A 25,315-nucleotide genomic window follows, 5' to 3' on the forward strand; every position below is an offset into this window, starting at 1 on the left:
CTCAGAAGAAGCTCTTTCCTCTTTCTACATATATCACTGGTATCTATGTGGACCATGACGACTGGATCATTCCCCTCCCACTCCAGGTTCCTCTACAACCCAAATGAAAGATCCTGAACCCATGCACCAGGTAAGCAACACAGCCTTTGGACTCTTAATCACAGCAACAGAGAACAGTGTTTATTCCCCTGACTACATTACCCCCAAGTACGACTATATTTCTCTTTTCTCTCACCACTTGGATGGCTCCTTGTATCATGGTGCTATGGTCAATTTACTCATTCACCTTACAGACCCCACTCTCATTCACACCAGGAGCAAGATCCTCAAACCTGTTAAGACAAGCTTCCTTCAGCACTACCTCCTGGGTCCCTCTTTCTGCCTTTGCTGGTAGGCACACCCCTTTTTCCCTGACCACTGATTGAATTTGAGGTAGCGAATGTAAAGGGTGTGGCTGCCTTCTAAAACACGCATCCACATAACTCTTCGCCCTCCCTGAAGTGTTGCAGTGTTTGAAGCTCAGACTCCAGCTCATCAACTCTGAGTTGGCAATCTTCAAGCAACCAACACTTGCTGCAGATGTGATCACTATGACACTATGAAGTGCAAAGGGGACCACCAACTCCCACATCATGCAGTTACAAAACATATTTGGCTCAGCGCCTCTATTTTAATGACAATGTTTCATTTGATTTTTAAAATTTCGCACCAGTCTCTTAGTTTGTAGCTCGTAAATATAACCCCTATTTACCTTCAGTCTGAAAGTAACCTATAATATAGTCAAATTAGTTGCTGGAAGCAACCAGTGGACTTACTGCTTACTTGTGATGCCACTCTTCTGTATTCCTTCCCAATTCTAGATTTCAATTTATCCTGTTTTAAAAAGCTCAACAAACAGTTCACCAAAATAAAGCAAAAAGCACCTATTCCCCTCTGCAACAAATTCCCATGTTGCCTCCAAATTCTCACTCAGGATGTAATCTCGCTTTCTTGGCCATGCGAAGCTTACTGATTTTATTTTACTGACAAAGTAAAATTGCTTATTTCCTTTGTATGGTTCATTGAAAGCCATGTAACTGAAGACATTTTATTAAAATAAACTAGCAACTCATTTCATGAAGAAAAACAGCTCATGAACTACACTCAGAAGAGGTTCTACCTCAGGTTTCTAGTTAACCCTGTGTCGTGCACCTTGCTAGGAACAGAGGGAAAAAAACAGGTCAGCAGAGCCATATTCAAATTATACACAAAAAGTACATCCGCACAAAGCAACATAATAGCTCTTATGCCAAGCTTTGTGGGGCACTTCTGTGTTTAGAGACTGTTTCTACTCTCAGGGCACATTATTTATGTGCACTTATGGGTCTCACTAACCATTGAGAGCTTTAGCTGAGCCACAGAGAACATGTACAGGTCTCCTTAGTCAAACTTTGTAATGTCCAACATCCTTTAATGGAAGCTTAAATGAAAATTTCAAAAAAGGCTGTGCCAGCAGAATGCTGAACAATTAACCCTTTGAGTGCATGCACAATTTTGCAACTAGTAAAGGATTATAAATTTGCATTCAAACTTCCTTTTACATCAAATGCAAACTGTGGCCATTAGTAGGGTTAGCAAAATAAATACATTTTGCCCATTCATGTATAAGTTACAAACTATCACGACTACACAATGACAAAGTCATAGGCTTTCCACTACTGAATTTAGTCTTCCATAATACTTTGATCTCCCATCTCCCAGCTTTGCCCACTGTTATCAATTCACAAAATAACAGAATAGTTATGGTCCAGGAGGCCAGTTGGTCTCATATGTGCATTGGTTTTCAGAAATTTGTGTTGTACCTCACAAAAAAATTTAAAACTTAGCAGTCTAGTAATCAAAATCTAATCTAAAAATTGTCATTTATTTCTGAAATCATTTGCAAAATAAAGGCTTTGGTATACTTTCCTAGCCATCAACCAAATCATACATCAGCTACTTGTTTCAAGAAACACATTATTTCAGCAAAATTCCAAAATTTAGGTAAATTGAACCTGAAGTTCAAGCTAATTACAGACTGAAATTGATGTGCAAAACCATAGTTTTTCCTTATCCAATTCTCTTGCTTTTTTGCATTACTAGAAGTCTGATTTTAGCTGCACAACATGCTCTACACCTCTGTTAAACGAAAAAAACCTGCTGCAGCAAATAGCATTAATTGCAGCAAAAATCTGATGGATTGCTGACTAAGTCAGCAGTGCAAAGGTCAAATATTCAGGTCTATGTATTTTTCAAAAATGTAAATACTTCTAATTAAAATTGCATTCAACAATGCACACAGCATTCATTATGCAAACCACTGGGAAAGAAAAGTTACGTTTGGAAATCTATATTAGTACAGAAGATCTCAGGCATGAATCAATGGCACAGACGCAATAGGCCTAAGGTGCTTTTTCTGTGCTCTAAACATCTATAACTCCATAACTTTACAGTCAATAGATTCTCCCATGTTGTCAATCTATACTTATGCTCTGCATAACCATAACAACGGCTAAAACAGTTTAATGGATCCCAACTACTGTACTTACAGGTGCTACAATCTTTCCAGTCTGTCCAACCTGCAAATCGTTGGGTACAAATCCAGCATCTACTGCTGCTCGAGAAGCACCAACTGCAACAAATGTGACAGGTATGAACTTAAGTACTTTATTTCAGGCCTTAAAATCTGATGTGTGGATGATTAAAATACCCTCAAAATTTTGTATCAACTCTCAAAAATATGTGAATAAGAAAACAAGATTCAAAACTTACAGTGGTGTCAAAAACAAATTAATCTATCTCCAAACTCAGAAGAAAGAAAAGGGATAAGCATCATGCTACAGTAACTGTCAGTCAAATAGCATGAGCCATCACAAGCCTCAGGATTCTTACGCCACTTGTAGGCTAAGTAGCTATTTTAGTACTGCTATAAAAGCACACAATGATTCACCTGTCTCAACCAGTGAATGATACAACTTAGCACTGTGAGATGAAGCAATCTACCTGCTCTCCTTGCTTTCACCTTTGCTGGTCAATAATTATAACAAGTTATTGGAACACCCAATTATATTAACTGAGAAAAACTATGAACTAGCAAGGAGTAGCTTTACCCAATAATTTTTGAACGCTATATCTTTCAAAATCAATAACTACCAATAATGAGAAATTAAGTTAATGAAACAAAAGAAGAATAAAAAGCCTGTCAAACAAAGCACCCACCTGCAGCATGCATCTTATCCGCGAGGTCGTACAACAACTTGAAGTTTTCTCCACTTCTTAAACCACGGCCTAATGAACACAATAACAATGTTATCAGCTATTTAAAGAGACTATAGACAGTCTATAAAGAGTTGCTATTCAGCTTTAATTGTCAATGGTCGAACAGTACCTGGCTATCCTGAGTGTACTAAGGGTGAATTGCATAATATGGGACTGGAGTCACACACTATACTGGGAATGATGAAGTAATTATTCTCTCTGAAGTAGGTTGTTGAAATGATTTTGGAATTTATAGCAATCCATCAAATTTTGTATTAATCTTTTTTCTGATGTTAGACCACAAATAACTAGAGCTATTAGGTTCAACTTCTCAACTAGTCAGAGGTACTTGCCCAGAACCAGAACCATTAAGGTGCCATTCCTTACCACTGTGAAACTGAATTCAAGACATTTGTTAGCCAATAGACTTGAATTAGAAATGATGGCCTTGAAAATGATATGATTGTCCAAAACAACAAAGTGTGAAGCTGGATGAACACAGCAGACCAAGCAGCATCTCAGGAGTGTAAAAGCTGACGTTTCAGGCCTAGACCCTTCATCAGAGGGTCATCACTTGATGAAGGGTCTAGGCCCGAGACATCAGCTTTTGTGCTCCTGAGATGTTGCTTGGCCTGCTGTGTTCATCCAGCTTCACACTTTGTTATCTTGGATTCTCCAGTATCTGCAGCTCCTATTATCTCTGATTGTCCAAAACAATTTGGTTTGCAAGACTTTTCAGTGAAAGGACAAAAATAGAAAATGCAAGAAATCCTCAGCAGGGGAGCACAGAAATGCTAACTCCATTTCTCTCCACAAACGGTGTGCAAATAATTTCCAGCACTGTTTTTATTTCGGATTTCCAACATCTGGCGCATTTTGCTTTCAAAGAAAGCAAGCTGTACCCCTTGCTTGAGTTAGCCCTGATATAACTCTGGTTCCACATTATTTGGCTGATATCTAATGCTCCCTGGAAACAGCCTTGCAAGCCACTTAATTGTTAAAGAAACTTTTAGTAAACTTATCCACAACAAATAAAACACTATTATACTAGTGATGGAAACAAAACAAAACACTCAAGATACATTTAACCCCAAAGACATTTCACACTGCTGCTCATTTATTTTTATTCACTTATGGAATGTGGGCCTCGCTGACTGGGCCAACATTTATTGCCTGTTCTTAGTTGCCCTTCAGGAGATGCTAATGAGTTGATGTTAAAAGAGAAATTACTGAAAATATTCACAGTGGGGGTAGAGAAATAAGGTTCATCAATCTGAAACATTACCACTGCTCTTCTCTCCATAGATGCTGTCTGACATGCGGAGGGTTTCCAGTCTTTATTTCAATCAACCAGCACATGAAACATTTCACTTTGCTGTAATTATCTATTTATTTTACAGAGAAGTGAACTGAAGAGCAAGAATGGGTGCAGGTTATATCTAAATGTTCTTTGCCTATTATTCATCTATTTGAAATAAAATTATTTATCTGATAACACAACCTCGAACTCTGCAGTTAGAGCTCTTAGCTGAGCCCACAACCAAGGATTTGGGTGATGGGGAAGGTGAAAATCTACTATGATACAAAAGAACTGCTCCCAGGAGAACAAACACCTTTAGATCTCTCAAATTTGTATATTATGTAAGATTTTTGCTGGGATACCACAATTAGCAACACAAATCCAATTTTGGCTTTTGTGTTACAAGAAACCCTAGATTCATTACAAAGTGTAACTTGCTTTCATTGTTCCCTGGGTATTAAATGCAAGGATTACACTGGAAAGATTAAAATATCAGGCAATATATCACCTACTCACCCCCAGATATAACAACTCTCGCACTAGTCAGCTCCGGACGGTCACTTTTGGTCAAGCTTTGTCCAATCCACTCAGACACGCCAGCTGCAGATGGAGCTGAAACTAATCACAAATAAAAAGTGGAGGACAGTGTTGAATTTTAGAAAGGACATAAAGCATTATATCTTCTCAGATAAACAACTTTGTTGGAAGGTAGTCTAGTCAAAAACACACAGAAAGCAATTGTTATTTATCCAAAATAAATAGTCTGTTCTAATACAGTGCCTCACTTCTTAAAACATCCCAAAGTTTTCCAAAATCATATACTTATGAACTATATTAATTACTACTGTGTAAGCAAGCACTTTGCCACAACAAGCCTCTGCAAAGAAAATTCGCTAAATGGGTACATCCTTTAATATGGTGAAATTCAGAAATTAATGGGAGACAACAAATTCAATATTTAGTCCTTTTGCCTTTACATCCTTTATACAGCAATATAGTCCCCAACTGTAAACCACCTTAGGCCCTTGTTCAACGTAGGCCAGGGTTTCTTCTGATCAACCTCCAGTTCTCAACCAAAATCTATTTCACAAGAACTAGCCTCTACCAATGCAGCACCTTCTCAGCACTGCAGGGTGTCAGCTCAGATTCTGTGTTTAAATCTCAGAGTTGGGCTTGATTCCACAAACACCTGATTCAGAGACAAGACCGGTGTCAAGTTATAAAGGATGGAGGGCCAACTTAGCAGAAACTACAAATATCACCTCCCTCCAATGACTGGTTTTCACATATGAAAGCTATTAGCACATAGGTGCTAATATCTACTTGTACAGCATTTCAAATTTAATACTATTACTAGCCCTCCATCCTCTAGTGTTACTGACTGTAGAAGACTAGTCACGCAAAAACTTAAATATTGACAAGTAAAACTAGTTGACCTATTCTATACACAAAATTGTTTCCTAAAACAATACAACTCAAGGTCATATACATTTAGATTTGAGAGAATTATGTGTTCTTCAAGCCAAGGAGAGAGTATAACATGTTTTACTTATTCTTAACACCAAGATGATTAAATCAGGGCAGAGTACCAGGTTCACTATTGTTTCAGAGAACATAACCATCAGATCACCAGCTTCTAATCAATTAGTGCAATTGTTGGCTCAGTTGATGGATTTCACTTCACTGAAATCCAGCAGGTAGTTTTTTTTACCCTGATAAAGTATTCTAATAGTAAAGTGCACGTCGTTTACCTTTTTCAGAACTTGCATTTCCTCCATTCACAGAAGCAGCTTCAAATGATGTGCCTCTTACAGAGAACACTTTGACATCATCTTCAGATTTCACTGTGCACAAAGCATTCCCTACAAAAAGTCAAGCATTAAAAACTGAAAGACCAATTTGACTAAAGAGAGAAGGTTCAGACTTCAAGGCAGTTTGGAACCAGAATCCTTCAAAACTCCTAAAAACCACTACTAAATTACTATTAAACCCAAGCTCACGTTTAAGAATGCACCCTCAAGAAAACTGGTCTCTCACTAAATTAAATCAAACTCATATTCCAAACTCCAAATGGTATAGTTCAATAATTGATCAGGTGTGGCTTCATGGAATTTTACATAAGATTATGTAGTTAAATCATTTTGAATACAGAAGTAACATTACTGTACAACACAAAAAGCAAAGTAATAATGGCATGCGTGGTATCTATTGAGCTCAAACAGTAGTCAATAAAGAGTTTCTAGTCACCAGAGTTTTGAAATTGCTCCAAATTGCCAGCAATAGCCTCAGACCACCTATTTTCTTCAAAATCCAGTTGTGGCAAATTATCTCAAGGCAGAAGACAGTAATAGATGTATTTCTCTCAATACTAATGGGAAATATTTTATCTTTGACGTAAAGAGATACTCTTTCTGTCAAATGCAAAGATCACAGCAGGTCTCTAATCATTGAGTAAAACACTCAAACGTCTTTCCACTGATGCATATTTTAATCAAGAAATACTTTGATTGAAATAAAAACAAATTGCTGGAGAAACCGGTTGAGTTCTTCCAAGAACTTCTGCTTTTCTTTCTGAGTTCAGATTTTTTTTAACACTTCTAGTAGGTACATGTGACAACCTAACTTAAGAGACTTATCCCATCCTGGCAGCATTCACTTGAAAGACTGTGCATGTGCTTTAAATCAAAAATTATATCTTCAATTTTGTCTTTCTAACCATCAACAGCACAGGAAGTGAAATAAAAACAGAAAATGTACAGCAATTTGTACAAGTGCAAGTTGAAGATACAGTCACACAGAACATGATCTCAAGTAAGAGTCACTCATTTAGGACAGAGATGAAGAGAAATTTCCTCTCTAAGGGTGATAAATCCATGGAATTCCTCATTGCAAAGGGCTACAGAGGCTGAGTTGTTAATTATATTCAAGGCCGAAAATAGACTGCTTTAAATCAGTAAGACAATCAAGAATTATGAGGAAAATACAAGAAAATGAGGATTATCAGATCAATCATACTCTGAATAAATAGCAGAACAGACAACATAAGCCAGATGATCTACTTCTGCTTCTACATTTTAAGGTCTTATAGCACAAAACCACCTCATGAAGTGGCACTGCCCTGCTTCTGGAAAGATACATTACAACTCTGCCTGTAAAGCCAGGTTCAACTTTTCTAGCTAGCATCAAGACCAAATATATTCCATTCATTTCTCACCAAATAATCTTTACCACCACTTACCCACTTTCTTGGTCTGCAATATAAACCCAATATTGCAGAAACTGCCCTGTATAAGAATGAACTGATTGTTAACTACCTCCCAATGAACAGTTATTATTGAAAATGTTTATTTGCCCCATCATGATATCATCATGAACAATTCCTCTCTGTCTCTCTCCCCTTCTGAAAAGCCTCAAAAACAGCTTTACGTTCACCCTTTCTAACATTCATGTTTCACAAACTTCAACTCACCTGGTTACTCACATCCTATTGTGCACAAAGCTCCCTAACTAATCATCCACAATTGGTTTCACCTTTTACAAATCCACCGCTGACTCATCCATCACTTCTTTTAAATCTATATCCCATCTCTCACTCTTCTAAACCCAAACTGCATGAAACAAAGCTACTAACCTAAACTAGCAGTGGAAAACTTTCAGCTTTAATAGACCATTTCAGTGTTTTTTCAAAGATACTCAACTTTGTTTTTTTCCACCCCATGTTCAAACTGTAGAAAGCCCACCTGTTCCACCTCACCTTCAGCTCCATCTCCTAAGATCTGAGTACCTAATCCAATGCCCAAATGCTTCTCTCCATGTACTCTACACCCATAGATCCAGAGTTGTCACTGTATTCATAGTGACAATGATAACTAATGCAAATGAAGTATGAAACATATCAGCCTAGCTTTAGTATGCAACTAACCATAGACAGCTGCTACCATGTTCTAATACCAGGCATTGCTACAATCTAAAAATAAGCCTGGGAGTAACAGTGAAAGGAATGAGGCAATAACCTCAAGTGAATGCTTCTTTGGTAACATGCCAGTTTCCTATCTACAATGCACTAGAGCACATTGAAAATAGGTTAGATTTTACATTCTGTAGAGACATAGTAACTAACTATAAATCACTTGTACCCTGAAAGCATCAGTTCAGCCACAGAGTTCATCTTGTACTGACCTGCATAGATCGTTCTGACAAATGTATCTGGGGTTTTAATCTCAGTGATATCAGAGATTGCAGCAACATCAAGTTTAGCAGCTATTCGAGGTATAATGTTCTGAAAAAAGGAAAGGTTACAAATAAACATTCTAGGATAAAGTACGCTCATCAGACGTGTGATACTTTCCTTTTAAGATATTAAACTGAATGTATTTTGATACATTTCTTACTACAAGGAAAGACTGTACAAAAAAACTTCATAGAACGACTGTTGATGGGAATCAAACTGCGGCACCCCTCACTAAGCCCCCAACCCCATCATGCACATCCCCACCCTGCCAACTTATGCATCATCATTTGCTTACAGGTTGCTACGCACTGGAAGGCAGGGAACTATTGTCCAATTCCATTGTATATCTATGGGCAGTATGCTGGCTTCAGCCAGCACCAATAAAAATTAGTTGGCAATTTATGTTAATGGGGTCTTGCTGCATGCAAAATAGCCACCATCGTGGCTAATAAGAAGTACTCAAAACCTTCCATTCTCTGCTTAATGGTTTCGGGTTGATTCTTACTGTTTAGTACACTTTAAACAGCAAGTTACGAACTGAGAGATAGTAGGAGCTGCTGGAGTCTAAGATAACAAGGTGTACAGCTAGATGAACACAGCAGATCAGGCAGCATCAGATGAGCAGGAAAGCAGACATTTCGGGTCTGGGTCCTTCTTCGGAAAAGCTACTAACGGATTGTTTTTATTTTAAATGAGTGTTCTTTGAAGCAATACAGAGTTCCTGTTTATATTGGGTCCCAACACAAAAGCTCACACATTTTTGTTTACACTTACTAAATCTTCATAGCTTGCACTTCATTTTGGTCTTGATTCTCACAAATGCTTTATGTTCTTAAATAAAAATGCAATCTCAGTTTATCGCCACTTCCTATGTTACATTATAAATGTTACATTGCAAACCTGAGTACAAAGTAATTTTCAAGTGGGAAAGGGGCAGTTAATTAGGATATTGCCAGGAAACACAGAAAATGATGAAATGCATCCAGGGAAAAGGGCAGAACTAATTCAATAAAATACAACTTATGAAATATAATGCACTGTGTAATGCATTGTAATTCAATTGGAATGCCATTAAGCCAGTGAGTTGACAGCTCCAAGACAACATGAAATATTGCAGGAAAATGTTGTAGGAAGTGTTATAGCAATTCAAGTGGCTCAGTTAAAGAGTTAGAGAACCTGGTAAACCACTTGCATCATGAAACTATATTGTGTACGAACAAATGTGAGCATTTCTTCTCTGTAAATATCTGTCAGATCAGAGGTAAAAATAATACATAAAAGGATTAGAGAGAAATCTAGAAAAGTTTTCACCCAGAGTACGGTAGTAATCTGGAACTCGCCTCCTAAAAAGGTAATTATAGAATCAGAATCTACACTGCAATTTTTAAGAAGTACTTGGATATGCAGTGGAAGTGCAGTACCTATGGGGCAATGGTCTAGGAAGGCAGGTTAGGCTAAGTACTCTTTTTGAATGAGCACTGATTCATATAGATCGAATGGAGGGAGTAGTGGTGAGTGTGTCTGTGTGGGACACTCTTTGCAGAGCTGGTGTGGGCTTGTTGGGCCACAAGACCTGTTTCCATACTGTGGGGATTCTATGGAAGTTCAATGGATTCTATTTATCCAATTCTATTTTGAATGTTATGAATGAATGTGGTTTCTTACAGGCAGTGCATTTTAGAACACAAACAAACAAACTGGTTATCTGGCACAGCATAATCCAATTTTATGGGTTTAAACCTACTTAACATAGCAGTGAATACCTGATATGGGCGGTTCAAATTTTTGGCACATAACCTTCAAGATGTAAAGTATTAAGCCAGTCAACTAGGAAAATGTTTTCAGGGAACAGATTAACTTGCATTCATTCTGTAGAAAATACTTTCAGCTACTCAAACTGATAGGAGTTAAAGATTTACGTTATGTAAATATATAAATACATGTATAACAAAGAATACAAGTGTAGTGTATGTTTTAATCTTATTAAATAAGCAAATTTAAGAGCAAGTTCCAGGACCTTGTCATCTCTAATAATGAATAATTCTAATTTTATTTTTTAGTGACATCTTAACAACTGGCCTTTTCATGTTCCTTGACTGAACTAGTTAAAGATAACGAATTGTTCAGGTATGCAGGTTACCAGGTCGGATCCACAATATGTGTTGATTCCTGGACTTGGCTAGTTTAGTTGGAATGCGGCATTTGTTCTCAACAGTTGTGGCTTAGGATGAAAGAAAGAGGAAAAATGTGTCACTGGACACATTAAATATGGAAATAGCAACAGATTATTGGTTTAATCCACCTACAACTTTAGATATTCAATACAAGGAATAATCTGTCACTCTGAAAAGATAACCGGATTAAATCTCACTGTTTAAAAATGCGAAGAACTCTGATGCAGTTATCTAATTTACTAAATGAGGTGCCTGCTCAGAAGTATATGATGGCACTTCATGTGAAAGATCACGAGTAGTTAAATTTCGCAAGCCTACCAGATTTTCAAGGTAACTGAATACACATGTTAAGCCCAACAAACCTGTAACATTACAAAAACAAATTCACTGATGAGTTTTTTTTAAAACAGTGATTTTATTTATGCTTCAGAAACAGTATTTCTCCTAGTAGAATGGAGAGTAAACTAATTTACTCCCGAAGCAAAATTTTGTTCAAAGTACATCTTGTGTGCGCACGAGTAGGGTGGGGGAGTGAACCCTTGGCATGAAGATCACAGAATCATAGAATCCCTACAATGTGGAAGAAGGCCATTTGGCCCATCAAGTCCACACCACCAATATGAAGTGCACCCCACCTAAACCCAACACCTTACCCTATCCCTGTAACCTTGCAATTCCTTGTCTGATCCACCTAACCTGCACATCTTTGGACTGTGGTAGAAAAACGAAGCACCCAGAGGAAACCTACGCAGACACAAGGAGCATGTGAAAAATGCACATAGTTGCTTGAGACTGGAATCAAACCTGGGTCCCTGGCATTCTGAGGCAGCAGTGATAACAACTGAGCCACCATGCCGCCAATGGCGCTTCCTCGCATGGAGTATTTTAACATGCACTCCTGCACATGGAGTCTTTTAATGTGGGGGAGTCTGATGCGCCACTCCGTTCTTACCATCAGCCTTTGGTGTATCAAAAGGCTTTACAGATAGATGAGCAATCTCTTTGGGTCACCCTCCATCGTCGTCATTTTATGAGGTGATATCTGAATGCAGAGCTTCAGGCCCAGAGGTAGACTACTAACTACCCACTGCACTACAAAGCTCCTTGTACATTTGTGTTTCACTGACAAGTCAGGTTGAGTTGAAATTCCAAGTAACATGAAATGACTTTAGAAGAACTGCCTGACGTAATGTGATTAGAATGGGGAACTTGCTACCACATGGAGTAGTTGGGTAATAAATAGCATAGATACGTTAAAGGAAAAATCTACATAAGTACACATCACAGAAAAAAGAAACACAGGATTAGGTAAAAAATGGTGGTAAGTGGTGTGTGAGAAGGATAAGCTCTAGCATTGGCCTTCATAACCAAACAGCCTATCGTGGTAAGCTCTTTGTAATATGTCTTGCTAATAGTACTTTCCTCACCTTTCCAAAGGCAGAAGCCCCTGCACATATGTGTGTGAATTTAAATTCCTTATGTGCAGCCAGCACCAGCGGTGTCAGCTCCTCTGTCAATGATACAGAAAGCAGAGTATTAAAAACACAAATAAGCAGACAAGAAGCATGCACATCAAAAAGTATGAAAAACTAAGCATTTGGAGTTCATATGTCATCAAGTGAGGCAATGTTCACTTAGATAAAGTTGAACCTGAACATGCTTACAGTAGCTTAGTAGTCTTCTATTCATTTGGTTTCTTCCCTTTCCTCAATCATTGTTGTACAGTTTTGATACTTCTTGCTACTTAATGTTATGGCAGACAAATTTAGTACTATTAAAGTACTTAAATGCGCAGTAAATGTTATCACTAGATTACTCATTATGTGTTACGTCTTCGAGTCATCTACAACATATGTATGTACCAAATGTAATGGCAAACTGTTTGGTCTTGCTTGCCTGAGCTAAGACAAAGGTGCAGCAGATCCTCATCAGATTTACTTTATGATAATGATGCAACAACCAATGTTCCATAGCTGCAGCAGTAAATGAACATATTCGCTCACAGCTACAAAGAGTTTGGTTTGACCACCAGCACTAGAAAGGCTGAAAAGCTCTTGTGGCATAAGGTAGTGTTCCTACTTCTGAGCAGGGAGACCGGGTTCCAAGTCCCATCTGCTCCAGAGGGACATAATAACATAATAACACGGGCAGCACAGTGGCTCGGTGGTTAGCACTGCAACCTCACAGCACCAGGGATCCAGGTTCGATTCCAGCCTCGGGTGACTGTCTGTGTGGGGTTTGCACATTCTCCCCGTGTCTGCGTGGGTTTCCTCCAGATGCTCCGGTTTCCTCCCATAGTGCAAAGATGTGCAGGCTAGGTGGATCGGCCATGCTAAATTGCCCGCAGTGTTCAGGGGTGTGTGGGTTATAGGGAAATAGGTCTGGATGGGATGCTTCAAGGGGCGGTGTGGACTTGTTGGGCCAAAGGGCCTGTTTCCAGACTGTAGGTAATCTAATTTAATCTAATCTAATCTGGGTAGATTGACAGAAAATAACACAGCATCAGAAAGAGAAGCTATGATATAGAACGTTGCCACATCACCATCTATCAGCACTAATAATATTAACACTGGCAGTTGTTGAAAGCTTCACATATTCAGGCGACACAATCACCAGCAATCTGCTACTTGATGTTGAAATCAACACACGAATCATAAAAGCCGCAGCTGTTAATGTCCATGCTGTGTCGGAGTATGTGGAACAATAGGAAGTTAATGGAGAGTACCCGTTCATTCCTTCACAATGGTAAGACAGGGACAAAATATTTTTGGCAGATTTCACCTTCACTGTCCTATGCAGTATCTTTAGCCTTTGTTGGCAGGACAAGATCACCAACTCAAAAGGTCCTGATCACGCTAGTTCCATCACCATATACTCATAGCCAAACTAATGACATCTCCACTACCTGAGTTACGTTCATCAGATGGATGACTGCTGTATACCAAAGATCTGCTGAGCTGTGAATGGTTAATAGCTCATAACGACTTGGGCTTCCAAATTTCCACTAAAATGATGCCTGCAGTGAGATTATGAAGATGGATACTGACATTGTTAACTGGGACACAGTGACTGGCAGGCATGAATTCCAGAAGATATCTGTTTGAAAGGCACTGAAAGAAGCCATCAGAAATTATAAGTTCAGCTGACTTCTCAGACCACTGCCTTCTTGCACACCAAATGCGGCAGGGGCGGCCATGCAACAATGGGGTTCCTGCCGTACCAGTCAACATATACGTATTTACCATGATGCAAACCATTGCAAACTAGAAAGCTGTCATCAACATTTGTGATATTCAATATTACTTCAGGCAGGGTTACTTAAATTATGAAAACACTCGCTGGCTTTGCAAGTACAGTACAAAAGCTGAACGTCGCAAGAAAGGAGTTGAACAAAAGCCTCTCAAGTCTGCAACTTCTAAATACCATGCACAACCTATCACAGTGAAGTGAACTATACTCTCCCTCAAATGATTCACTTCCTAAAGTTCATTACTAAGCACCAAATAACTGAGTCATATGAATCATTTAAGAAAGTGTCATTCACAGACTGCATCCTTTTCTACCCTCAGCAGAAGCCTGTCACAAATGAACACACTAATTTTTACTTAGTTATAAAACCATCAAGATCATTCTCAACCTGACATTTATTTAAATGCATTCAACAAAAACTGGGTTTTCTGTTTTATAGAAGTGGGTCTGGAAAGAGGAAAAATGTGTGGCTTGAAATGGATTCTCAGGCAATCTCTAGTCATAAGACCCCATCTTGGACCTATATGTTCCAGTTGTACAGTGAGAACCCCAAATACTCTGTTACTGGGTTTCGTGAGTTTTAAAGATTTGACCTGTTCTGCTATTCAAATCCTCTTTCTCCAATAAAAATGTGCTTCTTCAAGACTATTCCTTTGTAACTTACAGATTCAAGTTTAATTAAATTGTTGTACCTAAGGATTCTATAAGATACTTTAATTACATTCTATACACGAAATGCACTTAACCTTGCCGTAATTCTATAATTTTGAAAAGCAACCATGTTAGTTTAGTTATTTTGCCACAGAATAGAACTTCCTAGCCACGTCTTATTCTCATCACACTTTAGGATATAGTAAACGATTTATTCCCAAATCACGAAAGATATAGTATTAATATCCAACAACGATAATGTTCTGAGTAAGGGTTACTAGACTCGAAACATTAACTGTTTTTTCCTTCACAGATGCTGCCAGACCTGCTGAGCTTTTCCAGCAATTTTGTTTTTGTCCTGTTCTGAGGAAGGGTTACTGGGCCCAAAACGTTAACTGTGTTTTATTCTTCACTGATGCTGCCAAACCTGCTGAGCTTTTCCAGCAACTTTGTTTTTGTTCCTGATTTACAGCAACCGCAGTTGTTTCTGTTTTTATTTAGTAATAGTATCCAACTCATTTTTTTTAAAATCTAGAATTGCAAAAGCAATATATTGTGGATGCTCAAAATCACCAATCAATACAGAAAATGCTGGAGCACTCAGGAAGCCTGGCAGCATCTGTGGAGAGAAGAACCATCCAATTGTGGTATCTATGCCTACCTGGTAGAAAACCTTTAAATATGTCATTCTCAGCCACTAGAACCTTCTTCACACCTTGCACTTTACTGACCTCTTCCGTAACCTGTAACAAGTAAATATCAGCTTTAGAAAGAGGTCTGTTAAATAGGATAAGATTGGCAAGAAAAGTCTACAAATTTTACCTGGGAATTGAAAGTTAGCTTCTGTAATGTCACCAATGAAACCATCACCATGGTGGCGAAAATCCACCTTGTTCACTAGTACGACCAACATGTGACTCTGGATTCACAGCAATGAAATTAACTCTAAACTGCCTCTCTAAAATGGCTGAGCAAGCCACTTGGCTCATGGGCAATTTGGACGGGTCAACAAATGCAGGTCTGTCTAGAGATCCCTACGTCCCACTGAAGAATATCTTTAGAAAATTAAGAGTGCCTCTGTGACTTATAAATACTTCCCATCTCTCTCTCTCTTCCTTAAAGATAGTCCTTACTTCTACCCCTTTGTCCAAGTTTTCTGGCACTTGTCACAACGTCTTCTTTACTTTGGTTAAAATTTTATCTAATTGATTACATCTGTGAAAGGCCTTGGGACATTTCACTACAATTAATGCATTATATAAATGCAAGTTATTGTTGCAGTCGGTAAAGTCCTAGAAGTAATGGCAAATAATATGCTAGCAATTCTAAACTGCTTGAAAATTTGACACAAACACAAATATAGCAAAAACATTTTACCTTGCCACAATTTGTGCCAGCAATCAAGCAACAAACCTCTCCACCCAGCTGTTTGGCTGCAGTGATGGCATTGAGGGTAATGGGAGTCAGCTTCTCATTATTATGCTCTGTTAGTACAAGAGTGCTCTGAAATCGTTGCAGGTAGCAAGTCTAGAAAATAAAGAAAATAACAGTCTTACAAAATTGTCATTTTTGGTTAGAACACAGAATAGGAGGAGGCCATTTAACTTACTGATGGCACTTACTATTCAATGAGATTGTGACAAAGTGGTAACAATTCCAGATAAACCACCATCATCCCATTACCCTTCATAGCTTGCTAACAAAGTTCTACTAATTTTAGATCTAAGATGAACCGACCTAATATCAACTGCCATTTGTGGAATAAAGTCCAAACTTCTACCATTCTACAATTTTCCGATTTCACTTTTGAAATATCTGGTTCTAGCCTTAGACTCTCTCATAAATAAAACTTGCCTCTCCCCTCAGCTAATGCTTTCTGTTCCCCTTAATATTTTGGATATGCTGCCCAAATCAAACAAAGAAAAACTGAAAAGCAATAAAATCATGTAATTATGATACTTTCAGGAACCTCATATTTAAGATTAGGCAACCTTGAGCTACCACAAGGTTACTCAACATTGGCACTAGTACATAAAGGCAAAAATATAGGTAATTCAGTGGATACATTTTAATATTGAACAATATTCCCACGTGATAATCACCTCGAAACTGCTCATAGCAACCACAGACTTGTAACCAGTACTGTATAGCTCAAAGTACTCTCACCAAACACAACAGAAATTTGGACAGAGGAAACCTCGAGTTGAAGCTGTCTGGCATAATGAAACTGTACATATTGAACATAAGCTTCTACTCTTTTTCAACAGTGTCATGGACGATTTTACACCTGAGAAAACGAAAGGGGCTTCAGTTCAGCATCCTATCTCAGGATACAGAAAAACTCAAGGTCAGTACTTGAGCAAACACCAGCGCTTATTGTCAACATCATGTTTCAGTGTTGTTGAGCCAGCAGCTGATGTCATTGTCAATACCAAGTATGCGTTGTTGAAACACAAGGACATTCAGGCTCAATGATTAATGACTATGGCATCATTACTGCAGGCTTTGAAATAACTGGCAAGTTAATTACTCAAACTTTTACTGAAAATTAACAGATTATCCCTTCCTAATTCAAACAATTGTTTATCAATTATACCAGGCAGTGCTATCCACTATTGTGTAGAGATCAGCACAATCCAAGTCTTGGCCCCTCAAACTTTCATTTAAATTGAATTTGACCTGTATGGTATTAAACCACGTCAGAAAGGCTTCTAGCTTAGTAACCAACTTCCTCTGAGACACCAATGTGTGTCAGGGGTTGTAAGATTGCCAATCAAGCAGGTTGATCTATTAGCGAGTTTTGAGAAGATTTGTAGTTCAGGTTGAGGTTCTGGATGTGAGTTTGCTCGCTGAGCTGGAAGGTTAGTTTTCAGACGTTTCGTCACCATTCTAGGTAACATCATCAGTGAGCCTCCGACGAAGCGCTGGGGTTATGTCCTGCTTTCTATTTATCTGTTTAGGTTTCCTTGGGTTGGTGATGTCACTTCCTGTGTTGGTGATGTCAGGTTGATCTATCTTGGATGACGTTCAGCTTTTTGTGCGAAGCATAGAATCATGTGTCTTGTAGATGGTGGACAGGCTTTGAGGAGTCAAGAAGCAAATTACTTGCTGCAGAAATTCCAGTTTCTGACCTCCTATTGCTATCACAATGTTTATATGGATGGTTCTGCTCAGTCTCTGGTCAATGGTAATTGGCTAGAATGTTGATGGTACAAGTTTCAGCAATGGTCGTGGCATTGGATGTCAAGGGAAGGTACGAGATGCTCTCTGATAGAGATGGTAATTGCACGGCACTTGTGTAGAATGAATGCTTCATATATATGCGTAAGCACAGGGTAAGAGAATGAGTGAACCAAGTTGTGACGGCCCACAAGCTTACAGGTCCTGCAGACATTTATTACTCAGAACAGTCATATTTTGTTTTACCTAAATATGATTAATCTAATCAGTCACCCCGATTATGCTGCCATATGCCACCCCTTTTCCCCAATTCCCTTCCTTCTGAAAATTCAATAACAAACATCCACATCACACTTACAGTGCGGACAATGTACATCCACTTTAATAAGGTAAATTGAAAGGATGTTATATAATTATTTGGTTGATCTAGCACTTACTTTAATCATTTGTTTTGGATTACAAAGATTCAATGCTTTTGGGATATGGATGCAACTTTCCCAGCCTTAGAAGAAATGCTGACTGACGAGGAAACTAAAGCAACAAACTCTCATTTGTAACAGTCTCAAAACAGAATCCCTATGGACTTCATGATAGCAGAGTCCCAGTGCACCTCATAAATTGCAAACACATAAGCCAAATATCACTACCACTCAAAATCACATTTTCAGATCAAATGATGCAATTTGACTGTAGGTCTCGATGGTCTGTTATTATATTTCAAAATATAAGGCAGTGTTTGTAAAATACTAATGGAGGTTGGATAACCTTAATGTAGACGACTTCATTTTCAAACAGAAATATATAAAATAGGAGCAAGAGTAGTCCATTCAGCCCACTGATCCTGCTCCATTCAATTAGATTATGGTTGATCTTCTCTACGTCAATCCCATTTTACACCATCCCCAAACCAAGAAACGTATCAATGTCTTTCACGAATATATTCAACAACTGTGCCTCCCTCAAAACCATGACATGTACAGAATTCCAAAGATTCACAAATAGAAGCTAACAGTCACGTGATAAATTTATCTGGTTTCTGAAGTGTTGTAACCAGTGTTGTACACAACACCTTCAAGTAGGATCCCCCACAACAGTAACAGAATTATACAATACAGAAAGCTATTCAGCCCATCATGCCCATGACAATGTTTTAAACAGCAATCCAATTAGTCCCACTTTCCTGCAGTTTCCCCATTGTTCTGCGATTTCGCTGCTCGGTGTTACCCATTAGCTGGGATAGCTTATGAGATGCTTCACCATTCAAAACAGGTCCTGATGTCTGAAGTGCAGTTAGCCCTAGGAAACATACAACATATACCATCACAAGACAGTGGCTCGTATCTACAGAATGACTCTCTGGCATGCATCACTGTCTTGAAGAGTGGCCTACAATTACAGGCTGTTTACTTCGAGTATCACTATCATATTTCATGATGCAGTCTGAGTTCCTGAAAACTTTTATGTTAGTTACTTTCCTTTGCTAATAAAGTTTAATCAGCAGTAACAAGTGAGAACAAAGAGGATCAGAAAATTGAGACAGATTAGAGGAAATATGAAAAGTTGGCACAGCTTGAATAGAAGGACTTCTGCCAGCAATTATGGCATCGAGAACAAGGTGACATAAGAATAAATACGAAACTTAGAACACAACAATGTAAGGGTGCAGAATACAGTGTCAGACCTAGTGACCAAATCCTCACTTCAAAAGAGTTTAGCTAGGTGGCTAAAAGAGAAAAAAGAGATAAGGAAATTTAGTGGGTCACAGGATGGGAGCTACTGTTTGCTTTAAGAATTTATTATCAATGAACTATTATTATGACGAACACTGCGGCCAGGACGTAAGGCCAGTCTCCTTCTATGCTATATTTTCTTTGGCTCAGTATACTGAAGTACCAAAGAAATGAGGAAATTATAAAACATACAAAAACATAAATTGCAATTATCTGTAGTCATACTACTCTTTGGAAACGTTTCGTAATTGATCAAGAACAGAACTGAGCATTAACCAATGTTTATTTTTAAACTTGTCCCCAATTTTGTTTTCCTGCCAAACTACTTCAGAGGCCTCAGTGTCAACGAGAGAACATGGGACAGGAGTCACATACAAGCCAGAGCATAGATTTTTACCTCTGATCATAGAATCTCAGAATCCCTCCAATGTGGAAGTTGGCTATTTGACCCATCGAGTACACAAAGACCTTCCAAAGAGCATCCCACCATGAGCCAAACCACTACCCTACTTCCCTGTAACTCTGCATTTCTCATAGCTAATCCATTGATGGACGTTAGTGTTTGACAACCCATCAAAACTTACAAGATTGTGTTTATTGGTACTCCCACACAAATGACCAGATTCCCTCAAACACAATCAGAACTTGCCAGGTCAGGATTTATCACTCAAACCCTGTTGTGCAAGTCATCTACTACAGCCACTGTGCACTGTACTCATGTTACACAGACAAAATTGTCCATTAGGTGACTCATATTTGCAACAAGACTTATAAAAGTGAAAAAGTCATAACCTCTGTGCATTTGCCCATGTAACCCAGGTTTATTTAGGTCAATAGGTTTGCAACTTTGTCATTTGCTTTTCTTACAAGTGATCTGCTCTCGGGGGATATTGGCAGGAGTCCTTTCCATTTGTCACTGGGGACAAGGTTTTATTTTCCATTTGTTCTCAGTCTGAATGGGTTGGGGGGGTGGTGTGGTGGTGGTGTTGATTAGGGAAGGGAAGAAAAGAATTACCTAATGCAAGTTAATTACCAATGGACGATCATAATCTTAAAACCACACACACAAACCACTCAAGTATTCTCTGAACTGTCCCCCATTCACCAATTATGCACTCCTTGTTTAGAAGGACAGCATTGCCTTGTGGCACAGTGAATATTCCTTCTTCTGAGCCAGAAGCTCCAGGTTTGTATTCCTTTCCAGGGCTTCATAGCCAAGGAAGATGCATCTATAACACAGCGAAAGAGGTTCTCTATCAGCTTGCAAATGCTTCCAACACAGTCCAATGACAGGTAGTTAAGGACGTCAGCCATGCTCGATGTGGAGTATCCCCCCCACAACCAAACTACAGCCACTGGTGGCAATCTGGCAACCTCCAGTAACAGACATCAGCATATGCACAATAGCTGCCATACATCAGTGGATGTGGAAAAGTCTCCAAGTCTAGATTTGTCAGGGCAAGTGTTGCGAGTTATGCATTTCCTTCATCACGACATACAACTCAATGGGAGATCTAGATCACATGCCAGCTCCGGCTCCACTTCATCAGATAGCAACGTAGCTGACAGATCCAGCGGCTTCTCGATAAAATCAGGAACTGTTGCCCAGTACAGGGTGACACAGCATATGCAAGTCATATCAGGGCTCTCACAGGGTGAAATTTACATATTTGAAAACATGGTACTGTTTTTTACTGCTGGTGCCAAGTGATTGTTCTGCACAGTACTCATTTGGAAGGACAAATTCCATAACTGTTTTCTACATTTGACACGACCAGCACTCCCTACCCAAAGAGAATTGGGAACAGAAATGCCTCACAGTGCAGCAATATTCAGAAATTCTCTGCTTTAATATTATTAAGTCATTAATACATCTTGGTGAACAAATTAAAAATACAAAAGCAAAAGAGATGCATACATGCATAGATTTAGCTTAAGCACTACCACGTTCAAGGTAACATAAGAAATATTGATACAGAAGCAGCATCTCTCTCCCAAACAGGCTCCAAGACATAGCAAAGTGCTTCACTGGGCTTAACAGCACATCACATGAAGCTAAATTCCACTGAATTGTGATGTCAGATCTAAAAAAAGATCAGTAACCCATTTGTCCTTTGAGCAGTGAACTCACTGAACTATCTTCAATGTGACAGGTTTGAGTTAACAAAGTCAACACAGATTCATGCCTTGAATGCATACACAGAACGATTCACAAACTCCCAACAGAAGACATGTGTTTCCTTCTCAAACTGACACTTAGATGACTCAAAGAACAAATCCTCCGTACTTGAAATTTTCAGCATTCAATCCTTCCCACATACTCTACATTGATACTTCACTAGGAAAGCACCTTTGAGAGCAGCTGTCTGTCAGGTAGATTGCTGTTCACTGCCAAAATAAATTACAGAGTCAGTTGCTTAGTACTGACAGAATCTTAATGCGCATAAACAAAATCTATATACAATGGTGACTACAACTCAAAACAATCAACACCAGTTCTAAAGCACTCCACAGACATCCTGGAGGCGGGCACAAAAAACATTTCAGCACAAATTGAAGACGGACAGGGGACTGACATCCCGGCCAATGTTTATGGTACAGCTAAAAGTGCCAACAGAAAAGTGCATCTTGCCAGTATCACCATATTGCTCATGCAGGAGCTTGCTGTGCACAAATTGGTTTGTCGTCATACACAGCATGACAATAATAAAAGTGCCTCCAATGTCTTTTGTTGCTTGCAAAGGAACCTTTTGGATCCCCTGACTGCTGTGAAAGGGGCGCTCTGTCAATGTAAGTTTTCTTTGTAAAGGAGTGCCATTTGGGAGCTGTATCTTTTCAAGTTAGTTGTTGATGTAAGGCTGGACTTTGACCGACCGTCCGTTCCTCCTCTTTCCCAACACCTCTCTCCACAATTTCCACGCCATGTAGAGTCCCAGGTTCTGCCCGTGGGGAGAGGGAACTCACTACGCTCGGGTGGGGGGAACTCGGACTCCGACCCCGAGGCTCCGAATGAGGCCTACTGTCTCCGGCCTGTCATAGCCCTCAGCAAGAGCAAGCCAGACCTTCGCCAACCTGCCCGCTGACCGGAGTCGGTTTGCCGACTCCTTCCTCACTCACCACCGCCGCCGGAATCCGCCGCCCGGTTGCAGAAAAGAATCGCAACATCTTCCAGAATCTTCCACGACCCGGCGATCTCGCGAGAATTCTCCGCCCCACCACACAATCTCGCGAGAACTTCTCTTCTCCACACCCCCCCCCCCCCCCCCCACCGTTGTCCAGCGCTACCGTTGCCATCGTAGAGACAGGAGTAGTGTCTCGACCTCTGAGCCAGGAGACCAGGGTTCTGGCCCACCAAACTCTGAGGCGTGTAATAAACATCTCTGAACAGGTTGATTATGAAAATGTCTGTAATGCATGCATCAGGATACTTGTGGGGCAGTGGAACTGTCACCATCTCTAAGCCGGGAGACTCACCTGCCTCTGAGGTGCGCCATGGACATCTCTGAACAGTTTGACTAGAAATATTCTAACTATTGCTGAATGACATTCAATGGCATCACCATCCCTGAATCCCCCACTTAGACTGAAATGGTTCGCAGCAATACAGGCTAAAGGCAGGAGACTGGCACCAGATAACAGAATCAGTGCAAATGCGATAGGTCAATGGCCTCCAACAATGGCACTGCAACAATTCTGTGATCCTTCCAACATCCTGAGGGTTGCCATTAACCAGAAACTGAACTGGACCCGTTGAACCATATGGACTACGCAAATACTGGGACCACGTAAGCATGCCAGAGGATAGGAATCCTGCAGCAAGTCAGCCTGGATGAGTGCAGCTCCACCAACACTCAAGAAGCTTGATGCCATCCAGGACAAAGTAACTCCTCTAACTGGCACCACGTCTACTTCATCAACTACCGAAACTCACTAACAGCAGTGTGTAGCATCTACAAGGTGCACTATAAACTTCCTCCAAGGCGTCTTACCACCTTCCAAACCCACAACCACTGCCATCCAAAAGGGCAATGGAAGGAGGTACATGGGAATATCACCTTCTGCAAGTTCCAATTCAAGTTACTGACCATCCTGGCCGGGAAGTGTATCACCATTCCTTCAGTGTCACTGCATCAAAATCCTGGAACTCCCTTCCTGATGATATTGTAGATGTAAATACACCAAATAGACCACAGTAGTTCAAGAAAGCAGCTCAGCCCCACCTTCTCCTGGGCAATTAGAGTTGGGTAGTACATTTTGACCCAGCCAAGGATTCCCAAATCCCCAAATGAATAAAAAGTGTTATGTTTAATGCAGTTACAAAAGTCTTCATAAGATAAAACACAATGAGAAACTGGTACAATTTCTGGGGAAAGAGATGTAAAAAGAACTGAGATAGTAGGAACTGCCAATGCTGGAGAATCTGAGAAAACACAGCGTGAAGCTGGATGAACACAGCAGACCAAGGAGCAGCAGAGGAGCAGGAAAGCTGACGTTTCGGGTCAAGACCCTTCTTCAGAAATGGGGGAGGGGAAGGGGATTCTGAAATAAATAGTGAGAGATGGGGAGGTGGATAGAAGACGGATAAAGGAGAAGATAGGGTGAGAGGAGACACACAGGTCAAAGAAGCGCAGTTAGAGCCAGTGAAGGTGAATGTAAGTGAGGAGTTAGGGAGGGGATAGGTCGGTCCAGGGAGGATGGTCAGGTCAAGGAGGTGGGATGAGGTTAGTGAGTAGGAGATGTGGATGGGGCTTGATTAGGGAGGCGGGGACTAGCTGGGCTGGATTTCGGATGTGGTCGGGGGAGGGGAGACTTTGAAGCTTGTCAAGACCCTTGGGCTGCAGGGTTCCCTAGTGAAATATGAGATGCTGTTACTGCATCTTTTGGGTGGCGTCATCATGGCAATGCAGGAGGCCCAGGATGGACATGTCGTCCAAGAAGTGGGGCAGGGAGTTGAAATGGTTCGCGACTGGGAGGGGTTGTTGTTTGTTGTGAACAGAGCGTAGGTGTTCCGCACAGTTGTCCCCAAGCCTCCGCTTGGTTTCCCCGATGTAGAGGAGGCCACAACAGGAACAGCGGATACAGTATATCACATTGACAGATGTGCAGGTGAACATCTGTTTGATGTGGAGGGTCTTTTTCGGGCCTGGGATGGGGGTGAGCAGGGGGGTATAGGGGCAGCTGTAGCACTTGCTTCGTTTGCAGGGAAAGGTGCCGGGGGTGGGGGCGCTGGAGGGGTGTGTGGAGCGGATAAGGGAGTCACGGAGAGAGTGGTCCCTCCGGAAAGCACATAAGGGTAGGGAGGGGCAAAATGTCTTTGGCAGTGGGGTCAGACTGCAGATGGCGGAAGTGTCAGAGGATGATGTGTTGGATTTGGAGGTTGGTGGGGTGGGATGTGAAGACAAGTGGAATTCTGTTTTTGGTTATTATTGCAGATAGCGGGTGTGAGGGATGAGTTGCGGGAAATGCAGGAGACATGGTTGAGGGCATTTTCGATCACTGGAGGGGAAGTTGCAGCCCTTGAAAA

At 40.2% G+C, this 25,315-nt stretch overlaps 1 protein-coding gene across 1 annotated transcript in view; it reads right to left on the minus strand.

The window, feature by feature from the left end:
- The window catches only part of etfa (electron transfer flavoprotein subunit alpha), a 60,555-nt gene extending 37,540 nt beyond the window's left edge, over positions 1-23,015 (minus strand). Inside the window, exons 1-9 of the mRNA XM_048520606.2 lie at positions 22,909-23,015; positions 16,259-16,408; positions 15,543-15,624; positions 12,409-12,491; positions 8,756-8,855; positions 6,328-6,438; positions 5,093-5,194; positions 3,238-3,306; positions 2,568-2,650 (exon numbers count right to left, since the gene is read on the minus strand). Of these exons, the coding sequence (XP_048376563.1) occupies positions 2,568-2,650; positions 3,238-3,306; positions 5,093-5,194; positions 6,328-6,438; positions 8,756-8,855; positions 12,409-12,491; positions 15,543-15,624; positions 16,259-16,408; positions 22,909-22,956 (828 nt within the window). The 5' untranslated portion in view covers positions 22,957-23,015. The remainder of the gene's footprint in view (positions 1-2,567; positions 2,651-3,237; positions 3,307-5,092; positions 5,195-6,327; positions 6,439-8,755; positions 8,856-12,408; positions 12,492-15,542; positions 15,625-16,258; positions 16,409-22,908) is intronic.
- Positions 23,016-25,315: the final 2,300 nt, after the last annotated feature.

This window comes from Stegostoma tigrinum, chromosome 36 (assembly GCF_030684315.1).
Source record: "Stegostoma tigrinum isolate sSteTig4 chromosome 36, sSteTig4.hap1, whole genome shotgun sequence".
In the NCBI taxonomy this organism is placed as follows: Eukaryota; Metazoa; Chordata; class Chondrichthyes; order Orectolobiformes; family Stegostomatidae; genus Stegostoma; species Stegostoma tigrinum.